We start from the raw sequence: 12,102 nt of genomic DNA on the forward strand, positions 1-12,102 counted from the left end.
ATCGCCCCTTTGTAGTCCTTTCAAATAAATTTTTTTAAATGTTAAAAAACATTGAAAAATAAATAAATTAAAATATTCACCAGAAAAACAGTTTCAATTTTTCTAAGTTCATTAAAGAATCTGATTACCAAAGGAAAAATAATTTACCAAAGGGAAAATAAGCAAATCACAGCAAAACACAAAATACCTGGGAATGATTTTGAAATTTCCTACTGAAAGAAAGTACAAAACTGTATTAAATGAGTAATTGGAAAGAGATTCCAAATTCCTCAATGACAAATAAGAATACTTATAAGATACCAATTCTTCATTATTTTCTAGGTTAAGATTATGTTATTGAAAGCTTGGTCCCTGTTCCCTATGCCAAATCAAAATAACAAAGACAAGCTTTGGAGATAAATGAATTAGAATATTTAATCTGTTGACTGCTGAGACAGTAGCAGACCTCCAGGTCTCAAGAAGTTCTGCTCTGCTAAATGATGGTGTTTTTTAAAGAGTTTTTTTAAAAGGTTACAAGGAAGGGGGAGTCATAATAAGAGGGTCAAAGAATAGGGACAGCTGCATGTTGGCCTCTGGCCGGTCACCAAGACTTAACATATTCCTTCTCTGTTGCTGCTCTGTCTGTTGAGATAAGGAAAAAGGCAATTTGTACCTTAGTTCACAGGCAAAAGAAGCCAGCAGTTGAGGCCTAAAGCATCAACAAGATGCCCTGCTGGTATGATGGCCAAGCGGGCTTCAGTCAGCCTGGAGGCTCTATGCAGGTGGTAGCTATTTTCTGCCTTGGACTTGGAATTTCCCCTAAAGACAATCCCTTGTGTTATCTGTTGGAGAGTCCAGTGATTAGAATCTTGTATGGGGCCGCACTGTGGCACAGCGGGTTAACGCCCTGGCCTGAAGCGCCGGCATCCCATATGGGCGCTGGTTCTAGTTCCGGCTGCTCCACTTCCAATCCAGCTCTCTGCTATGGCCTGGGAAAGCAGTAGAAGATGGCCCAAGTGCTTGGGCTCCTGCATCCACGTGGGAGACCTGGAAGAAGTTCCTGGCTCCCGGCTTCGGATTGGCGCAGCTCCGGCCGTTGCGGCCAATTGGGGAGTGAACCAACGGATAGAAGCCCTCTCTCTATCTGCCTCTCCTCTCTCTGTGTTAACTCCGACTTTCAAATAAATAAATAAATATTTTTATAAGAAAAAAAAAGAATCTTGTAGGACCAGCTTAGAACTCCCTCAATGCAGTGAGTTAAACCAAGGGAGGGTGGCTAGGAGACTGGAGCCTGATGGCTTCTAGCAACTGCATCCAAGGCACAATATCTCAATGGTGCTTAATTTCTCCATAAATTGAAAATGTGTTTTCAAATCTCCATAAATTGAAAATGTATTGTATATAATGCATCCATTTATAAGATAATACTGACTTGTACAAATAATATAGTCCAATCATTATGTGATAATTGTATTCCTAAGAAATATCACATTATCCAAAATTATCATATAAAAACAATCATTTCAATTAGAAAAAGAGAAAAAAATCTGGAGAGTAGTAATAGTTATTCTTACCACAGAAATTTTAATAATAAAGGTACTTTATGTCTTATTTTTCTAAGATTTATTTTATTTATTTGAAAGACAGTTACAGAGAGAGAGGTAGAGTCAGAGAGAGAGAGAGAGAGAGGACTTCCATCTGCTGGTTCACTCCCCAGATAGTATAAAATTGATTAGATTTTTTAACTGGAGACCATGCCCTCCACCATACTCCTTGTGTGATCTCGAGTCCCTACCTGATTTCACCTGAATGCCCTTCTGCCCATCAGGCTATGTAACCACTCCCCTTTGGAAAGCATATAAAAGGCGAAGAGCACCCCAAAATCACTCTCTACCTTTGCTTTGCCACCCACGCTAAGCTACCATGGCTGCTCATAACCACATGCTTGCTCCACATGGCTCGCTCCTGGGCTGCTCTACTTAGTATGGACCCAACTTAGCTTCTAGAAAGCCCTAACTCTCCTGTGTATTCCTCTCACTGAATAAAAAACTTAAAATTTACCATGTTGCCTGGTCTATTTGAGCCAGTATTCAGAATTCTTCTCTGAATAAGTGGCAAGAACCCACAGGGTTATTAATATTGAAAATTTGTAATAATCTGGCTGATATCAAAATAGCCACCAAGGCCAGAGCTGAGCTGATCTGAAGTCAGGAGCCAGAAGCTTCTTCCGGGTCTCCCACATGGGTGCAGGGGCCCAGGGATTTGAGTAATCTTCTACTGCTTTCCCAGATGCATTAGTAGGGAGCTGGATCAGAAACAAAGCAGACAGAACTCAAATTGGCGCAAATTATGGGATGCCAACACTGCACTCCAGGGCTTTAACCTGCTGTGACACAGTGCCAGCCCCTGTCTTGTTCTTAATACTAAAACAGCAGTTGATCAAAGCTGTTAACAAAAAAAAAGTACAGAAATGTTTCTTTGTTGCTTTTAGTTTAGCCCTCTCAGGGCCAGTCCCCCTCCCTCTTGATCTTGCACTTTTGTTTGCAACACGGATCACAAACATGAACCAAAAAAACAAAAGATAGCAGCCAGACACTGAACACAAAGTGACATGGGTTACTCTGCTTTGTTTATAAAACAGTGATTTTCCATTTAAGAGAGCTGCTTTCTCCTTATAATAAAGATATTATTCAAGAAAAGCGAATTCTGATTCTTAACTACCTATTACAGCCAACAGCATTACAAGAAGTCAATCAAGGAGCCAGCGTTGTGGCATAGTAGGTTAAGCCTCCTACTGTGGTGCTAATCCTGGCTACTCCACTTCAGATCCAGCTTCCTGCTGATGACCTGGGAAAACAGTGGAGGATGGCCCAGGTGCTTGGGCCCCTGCATCAACGTAGGAGACCTGGAGGAAGCTCCTGGCTCCTGACTTCAGATCGGCTCAGCTCCAGCCATTTGGGGAGAGAACTGGTGGATGGAAGAACTCTCTCTGTTTCTCCCTCTCTCTTTCTGTAACTCTGCCTCATAAAAAAAATGGATAAATCTTAAAAAAAAAGTCATTAAAAATACCTTTATATCAAGGCACCTGTATTGTTAGTTTCTGACCTTTGCAAGTGTATAAATTTTTTGCTTCACTCTTGACAATTTTCAACATGTACCAATTTGACAGTGCTGCTCCATAACTGCCATAGTACCTAAGTATCTACATAATCCTTCCATAGAATCATGTAACCCATCTATTTCTCTTCACTGTGGCATTTGGGTTTTTAGATTTTTCAATAATACTGATAAAAAAAAACTTTGAATATATTTGTACATATTCTTGTGCTGAATTCTTTTGTTAGAATAATTTCCCTTAAATGAGATTATTAGCCCACAGAGTATGAATAATTTTATGTCTCTTAACAGGTATTATATTGTCTTTCAAAAGGATTATACAATTTTATGCTACACTATACAATAAACAAGGTTTCTGTTTCATCACTGCTGTACCTACACCAACCTTGATCATTTTTAAGTTTGCTTTTACTAATTTAGAAGGGATAAGACAGTATCTTAACATTTTATTTACTTACTAACTTTTATTTGAGAGACAGAGAAAGAGACTCAATTGAAGTCTGCCATGTGGGTGCCAGGGATCCAACTACTTAAGGCAACTACTTAAGCCATCACTATTATCTTCCAGGGTACATATTAGCAGGAAGCTAGAATCAAGAGTGAAGCTGAGCCTCAAACCCAAGCATTCCAATGTAGGATGCAGGTGTCCAAACCACATCTTAACCACTAGAACAAACAACTGCCCCAACATTACCTTACTTTTGCTTTACTTTGTATTTCTTTCATAAATATCAAGTTAATTTTTTCTGCATTTGCTTTTTATAAATGGTCACATTCAAATCTAAACTAGGGGGGCTGGTGTCATAGCATAGTGGGTTAAGCTGCCACCTGTGATGCCAGCATCCCATATGGATGCCAATTCAAAATCCAGCTGCTCCACTTCTGATCCAGCTCCCTACTAATGCACCTGGGAAAGCAGTGGGGAATAGCCCAAGTGCTTGGGTCCCTGCACTCATGTAAGAGACCCAAAAGAAAGTCCAGTCTCCTGGTTTCAGCCTGGCCCAGTCCTAGTTGTTAAAGCCATTTGGGGACTAAATCAGTAGATGGAAGATCCATCTTTCTCTCTCTCTCTGTCTCTCCTTTTCTCATTATAACTCTATCTTTAAAATGAATAAACAGTAAAATCTAAATAAATTCTTAAAAAATCTAAATTAGGACAACTTGTTCTTAGACAAGATTGAGCACTATGCAGTATCACAACAAAGCATTATGAACAAAGCGTTGGGAAAACAGAGAATATGAAAACTTATCAGTCTTCAAATAAGGCAGACCAACGGCAAAACACTTGATTTCAACATGTCCTAAACATGACTTAGGTTAACTGTAAAACAGGATGTCAGTCACATGAGGCAGTTGTTATGTGAGGACTAAGTGAAATAATCTCTGCTGGTAGTTTCGACCACAGTATACATGAGAATCACTTCCAAGACTATAATTATGGAAGCTAGGCCTTATCCCAGACCAAATGAATCAGAAACTAAAGGATCAGAATCAAGAATACATATTTTTTTAAAAGTTTAGGCAGTAACTGCCTTTCCCTGTCAAAAGGATTCCACTTTATACTCCTGTGTAATCCCCAAATATCTGCAAAGCACCCAATATCCACTCTCACTCCCAGAGTTGACTTCAGCAACAATATCACTGAGAAAATAGAAATAACCAAAGGCCGGCGCCGTGGCTCAATAGGCTAATCCTCCACCTTGCGGCGCCGGCACACCGGGTTCTAGTCCCGGTCGGGGCGCCGGATTCTGTCCCGGTTGCCCCTCTTCCAGGCCAGCTCTCTGCTATGGCCAGGGAGTGCAGTGGAGGATGGCCCAGGTGCTTGGGCCCTGCACCCCATGGGAGACCAGGAAAAGCACCTGGATCCTGGCTCCTGCCATCGGATCAGCGCGGTGCGCCGGCTGCAGCGGCGGCCATTGGAGGGTGAACCAACGGCAAAGGAAGACCTTTCTCTCTGTCTCTCTCTCTCACTGTCCACTCCGCCTGTCAAAAAAAAAAAAAAAAAAAAAAAAAAAAATAACCAAAGACCCCCAAAGGACATAGGCCACCATGCCTATAGGTCTTCACTTTTTACTCTGTCTTCAACCCTGCATTGTGAACAAACTTACAGCTTCTGATCTAAATCTACCTGCTCCACTCCCAGATTGCCATCCCTCTCAATTCACACAGCCATCCACCTTGCAAATGCCTCCTTTCTCGCCTGCATCAATTCCTCCCTCTCTCTACCAGATCATTCCCATCAGCATTCAAAAACATGTTGTCACGTCATCAACACACTCACCCACAAACTCTTTCTTAACTTCATAATGGCCCCTCGTTCCCTCTATTTCTGCTTTTTGTAGCAAAACTCCTCCAAAAAAGTTGCTGTATCCATTCTTCTATTCTCTTATACCCACTCCAACAAATATTTAATCTCCTTGGAAACACTACATACAGCAAGATCACCAATGACTCCACTTCTAGATCTAATGGTAAATTTTTGTCTCATCCTACTTGATCTATCCACAGCTTCTTTAAAATTGCTGATCGTCCCCTTCTCTTTGAAGCTTGTTATCCATTCAGCTCCAAGAAAACCCTATCTTCTGGCTTCTCTACCTATCAAACAGGCTGTTTCCAAATCATTCTGATGGTATCTTCTCTTCTCCTCAGTCACTAAGCACTGGGGTTTCAAGACTCTCAGTCTTGGGCCGGCGCCACAGCTCAATAGGCTAATCTTCCGCCTGCGGCATTGGCACCCTGGGTTCTAGTCCCAGTTGCTCCTCTTCCAGTCCAGCTCTCTGCTATGGCCCAGGAGTGCAGTGGAGGATGGCCCAAGTCCTTGGGCCCTGTACCTGCATGGGAGACCAGGAGAAGCACCTGGCTCCTGGCTTCGGATCAGCACGGTGCGCCAGCCGCAGCGGCCATTGGGGGATGAACCAATGGAAAAAGGAAGACATTTCTCTCTCTGTCTCTCTCTGTCTCTCTCTCTCACTATCCACTCTGCCTGTTTCTGTAGTCATTCTTTTGGTGTGCTTGTCCAGTCTCATTTTAATTATCACCTATGCACAAATAATTCCCAAGTAAGGGAATCATACCTTGAAGCCAGACTTTGCCTACAAAACCCAGACTCATCTATGCAGCTGCATGCTCAACATACCCCCTGCAGCCCAAATCTGCTTCTACCACAGTCAGTCCCATCCGAACAGCTCAATGCTTTCAACTTCCCGGACCAAAATGCCCTGAGATTATTCCTACTCTGCCACCATCTTATACAAGCCACACCAAATGTAGAAGCCAAACCTCATCGGCTCCCCATATGGAAACAGTACTTCACAAATAAGGGAGGAGGGAGAAAAAAGTAATATAAAAGAGATCAGCCCATTGAGGGGACTGGATTCCCAGCTCTGGGGCAACTCCCCAACACGGGGAGCTTCTGTTACTTATTGCAAATAAATTCGTTTTTGCTCTTGCACTATGTTTCAGACTTTTTATTTCTATACTGAGCAACAAGTCTGCCAACCAGGGGAAACAGCTCCCCACAACCAGACACAATCCTATTATTCACATTCCAAGTACCACCACATCATTCACCATTCAATGCTGTACATTTTTATATGAACAGTTCTAACAATTTTTTTTTTTTTTTTGACAGGCAGAGTGGACAATGAGAGAGAGACAGAGAGAAAGGTCTTCCTTTTCCATTGGTTCACCCCCTCCAAATGGCCACTATGGTGGGCGCGCTGAGGCCTGCGATCCGAAGCCAGGAGCCAGGTGCTTCTCCCGGTCTCCTATGCAGGTGCAGGGCCCAAGGACTTGGGCCATCCTCCACTGCCCTCCCAGGCCACAGCAGAGAGCTGGACTGGAAGAGGAGCAACCGGGACAGAATCCAGCACCCAGACCAGGACTAGAACCCGGTGTGCCAGCGCCACAGGCGGAGGATTAGCCTATTGAGCTGTGGCGCGGGCCAGCTCTAATAATTTTCATTCTGGCCTCCGAAGTCACCAATATCATCTGCATTCTAAGCTGAAATCAATGTTTTCCTATGTATTCTTCAGAATCACCTTACAATTACATCTTCAATCAATGTAAATTTTATTGTAGTATATGGTAGAAAATGGGGCTAGTGCTAAGGCAGGACCTTCAATTTGTGATCAGATCCTGAGGGCTCTGTCCTCACCATATGGATTAATGCTATTTTCACGGGAATGGACTTGCTCTTGTGAATTTGTTGTAAAAATGAATTTGGCCCTTCTCTTTTTTTCTCTCAACCTCTCACTGCCCTTCCACGTGGGATGATAAAGTCAGATATGGCCCCTATATCTTCCCAACCCTCAAAATCATAAGTCAGATAAATATTGTTTATAAATTATTCAGTCTATGGTACTGTCTTATAGCACCAAAAAAAACATACTAAGAAAGGACTCAAACTTTATTTTCTCTCAAAAGAATAGCCACTTGTCCCTAGTGGTATTTGTTAAGTCAACATTTCTTTACCGACATAAAACGTTTTTATTTATCAAATTTTCACATACAGATATATATATATATATATGTGTGCAGATATATATATATATGTGTGTGTGTGTGTGTGTGTGTGTGTGCAGCCAATGTTGTGGTGCAGTAAGTTACACAATGCCCGGCATCCCATCTGGGTACTAGTTTGAGTATCCAGCTCTCTATTAATGCACCTAGGAAAGCAACAGAAGATGGCCCAAGTGCTTGGGCCCCTGCCACCCACATGGGAGACCCAGATGAAGCTCCTGGCTACTTGCTTCAGCCTGGCCCAGCCCTAGACACTGAGGCCATTTGGGGAATGAACCAAAGAATAGAAGATCTCTCTCTGTCTCTGTCTCTCCCGCTCCCTCTGCAACTCTACCTTTCAAATAAATAGAATAAATCTTAAAAGAGAAAGAAAGAGAGATGTATGTGTGTATAGTTGTTTCAGACTTCATTTTCTCCTACTGCTATCAAACTTAGGTAGTACAATGAAGCTAAGCCAAAAGAAATCACTCACCTGTCCTTCTTCATCAAAAGCCATGACCACAACAGCAGCTCCAAATTTCTTAATCTTCCTGGCCTTCTCCAAGAAGTCATCCTCTCCCTCCTTCAGACTAATGCTGTTAACAATGCACTTCCCTTGGCTGCACTTCAACCCAGCCTCGATCACAGCAAAATTGGAAGAATCAATGCACAAGGGCACCTGGGATCAAAACGGCAGAAAAATCAAAGATTCCTTACTTTTTCTTTAAGGAAACAATAAACAAATAATGGTAGTGTGTCAGAGATAGGATTTTAATATACTTTTACTTTTTAAATTTTTTTAATTTTATTTAAGTTATATAAGTTTCATGTATTTCATATACCCAGATTTAGGAACATAGTGATACTTCCCCCTACCCTCTCTCCCACCCATGCTCCAACCATTCTTCCTCCTCCATCTTGCATTCCCACTCTTAATTTTTACAAAGATCTATTTTCAGTTTACTCAATGATCATATAGTTAACCCTACATTAAGTAAAAGAGTTCAACAAATAGTATGAAAAAAAAAAAAAAAAAACACTGTTCCTCAACAGAAGAGACAAGGGCTATAAACAATCATCAAATCTCAAAATATCCACTCCACTCTAATACACTACATTTCAGGTACTCTATTAGTTACCTCGGATCAGGTAAAACATATGATGTCTTGTTTTGGGGGACTGGCTTATTTCACTAAGTATAATGGTTTCCAGTTGCGTCCCTCCTGCTGCAAGACAGGATTTCATTTTTTTTTTACAGCTTAGTAGAATTCCATAGTGTATATATACCAAAATTTCTTTATCCAGTCAACAGTTGATGGATATCTGAGTTAATTCTGTATCTTAGCTATTGTGAATTATGCTGCAATGAACATGGAGGTACAGATAACTCTTTCAGATGCTGATTTTTTTTTTTTTTTGGTTTGGGTAAATTCCCAGGAATGGGATGGCTGGCTCATATGGTGGGTCTATATTGAGATTTCTGAGGTATCTCCACACTATCTTCCACAGTGTCTGCACCAGTTTACATTCCCTCCAATGGTAGATAAAGGTACCTTTTCTCCTACATCCTCATCAGTATTTGTTGTTTGATGATTTTTATATGACAGACATTCTAACTGGAGTGAGGTGAAACATCATTGTGGTTTTGATTGCATTTCCCTGATGGCTAGTGATCCTGAGCATTTTTTCAAGTGTCTGTTGGACAAGTGAATTTCTACTCTTGAAAAATGCCTGTTCAAGTCCTTTGCCCATCTCTTAACTAGACTGTTTGTGTTGTTGTTGTTGAATTTCTTGAGCTCTTTATAGATACTGGATGTTAACCCTTTATCAGTTGCATAATTTGCAAATATTTTCTCCCATTATGTTGGTTCACTCTTCAGTTTCCTGAGTGTATCTTTCACAGTGCAGAAGCTTCTCGGCTTGATGTAATCCTATTTGTCAATTTTGGCTTTGATTGCCTGTGCTTCTGGGGTCTTTTCCAAAAAGTCTTTGCATATGCCAATGTCTTAAAGGGTTTTCCCAATGTTTCTAGTAACTTGATGGTACTGGGTTATAGATTTAGGTCTTCAATCCATTTTGAGCAGATTTTTGTGTAAGGTGTAAGGTATGGGTCTAGTTTCATACTTCTGCACATAGAGATCCTGTTTCCCCAGCACCATTTGTTAAAGACACTATCCTTGCTCCAGGGATTCATTTTAGCTCTTTTTCAAAGATAAGTTGGTTGCAGATGCATGGATTGATTTCTGGAGTTTCTATTCCATTCCATTGGTCTGTTTTTGTGCCAGTACCAGGCTGTTTTTATTATAATTGCCCTACAGCATATCTTCAAATCAGGTATTGTGATGCCTCTGGCTTTGTTTTTGTTACGTAAGACTGCTTTAGCTATTCGGGGTCTCCTGTGTTTCCATATTAATTTTAGCATCATATCTTCTAGATCTGCTAAGAATGTCTTCGGTAATTTGATTGCAATAGCATTGAATCTCTAAATTACTTTTGGTAGTACAGACATTTTGATGATGTTGATTCTTCCAATCCATGAACATGGAAGATTTTTCCATTTTTTAATATCTTCTTCTATTTCTTTCTTTAGTGTTTTGTAATTTTCATTATAGAGATCTTTGACATCCTTGGGGTATTTAATTCTTTTTGGAGCTATGATGTATGGGACTAATCTTAAAAGTTCTTTCTCAGCCATGGCAACATCTGTGTATACAAAGGCTACTGAATCAAAATCATACCATGCACCTTCTCTAATCACAATGGAATGAAGCTGGAAATCAACAACTCAAGATTCTCTAGATCATATGCAAACACATGGAGACTGAACAACATGTTCCTGAATGAACAGTGTGTCATAGAAGAAATCAAAATAAAAATCAAAAAAAATTTCTGGAAACAAATGAAGATGACAATAAAACTTATCAGAACTTATGGAATACAGCAAAAGCAAAAAGCAGTCTTAAGAGAGAAGTTTATAGCAATCAGTGCCTACATGAAGAAACTGAAAAGATACCAAATAAATGAGCTATCAATGCTCCTCAAGGACTGAGAAAAACAACAACAAACCAAACCCAAAATTAGTAGAAGGAAAGAAATAATTAAAATTAGAGAATAAAAAAAATTGGAAACAAAAAAATTACAAAAGATCAGTGAAATGAAGAGCTTTTTTTTGAAAAAATAAACAAAATTGATATACCATTGGCCCAACTAAGCAAAAAAAAAAAAAAAAAAAAAGAGGGATAAGACCCAAATCAATAAAATCAGAGATAAAAAGGGAAATGTAATGATGCCACAGAAATAAAAAGAATCATCAGCAATCATTATAAAGAGCTGTTGCCAACAAATTGGGAAATCCAGAAGAAATGAATAGATGCCTAGACACATACAATCTACTAAAATTGAGTCATTAAGACATAGAAAACCTAAACAGATCAATAACCAATATGGAAATTGAATTAGTAATAAAGACCCTCCCAAAAAAGAAAAGCCTAGAACTGGACAGCTTCACTGCTGAATTCTACCAGACATTTAAAGAACTAATTCTAATTCTTCTCAAGATCTTCAAAAAAGGGAAGGAATCCTCCCAAACTCCTTCTATGAAGCCTGCATCATCTTAATTCCTAAGCCAGAAAATACACAACAGAGAAAAAGATCTATAGACCAATATCCCTGATGAACATAGATGTAAAAATCCTCAACAAAATATTAACTAATTGAATCCTACAACACATCAGAAAAATCATTCACTCAGACCAAGTAGGATTTATCCCTAGTATGCAGGGATGGTTCAACATTCGCAAATCAATGTGATACATCACATTAACAAAGTGAAGAACAAACACCATATGGATATCTTAATAGATGCAGAGAAAGCATCTGATAAAATACAACATCCTTTCATGATGAAAACCTTAAGCAAATTGGATATAGAAGGAACATTCCTCAACACAATCAAGGCAATTTATGACAAACCCACAGACAGCATCCTACTGAATGGGGAAAAGGTAGAAGCATTCCCACTAAGATACAGAACCAGACAAGGACACCGACTCCCATCACTGCTATTTAATACAGTCTGAAAGTTTTAGCCAGAGCCATTAGGCAAGAAAAAGAAATCAAAGGGATAGTAATTGGAAAGAGGAAATCAAACTATCCCTATTCACAGATGACATGATTCTATATATAGGGGATATAAAAGACTCCCACTGAGAAACTATTGGAATTCATAAAAGAGTTTGGTAAAGTGGTAGGATATAAAACCAACAAAGAAAAATACACTTTTTCTTAATGCCCAAAATACTTGGAGCAAATTCTTTCAATAAAGCCAGCATCACCTTAATTCCTAAGCCGGAAAAAGATGCAGCATTGAAAGAGAATTACAGACCAATATCCCTGATGAACATAGATGCAAAAATCCTCAATAAAATTCTGGCCAAGAGAATGCAACAACACATCAGAAAGATCATCCACCCAGACCAAGTAGGATTTATCCCTGGTATGCAGGGA

The 12,102-nt window shown here is 39.9% G+C and overlaps 1 protein-coding gene across 9 annotated transcripts in view; it reads right to left on the minus strand.

Annotated features, from left to right (window-relative positions):
• The window catches only part of MTR (5-methyltetrahydrofolate-homocysteine methyltransferase), a 148,259-nt gene that overhangs the window by 82,758 nt on the left and 53,399 nt on the right, over nt 1–12,102 (minus strand). For all 9 annotated transcript variants that reach the window (XM_070055569.1, XM_051820745.2, XM_051820744.2 and 6 more), the window contains one exon: nt 8,090–8,275. In XM_070055569.1, coding sequence (XP_069911670.1) covers nt 8,090–8,275 — 186 coding nt within the window. The remainder of the gene's footprint in view (nt 1–8,089; nt 8,276–12,102) is intronic.

The sequence above is a fragment of the Oryctolagus cuniculus genome, chromosome 13, assembly GCF_964237555.1.
Source record: "Oryctolagus cuniculus chromosome 13, mOryCun1.1, whole genome shotgun sequence".
In the NCBI taxonomy this organism is placed as follows: Eukaryota; Metazoa; Chordata; class Mammalia; order Lagomorpha; family Leporidae; genus Oryctolagus; species Oryctolagus cuniculus.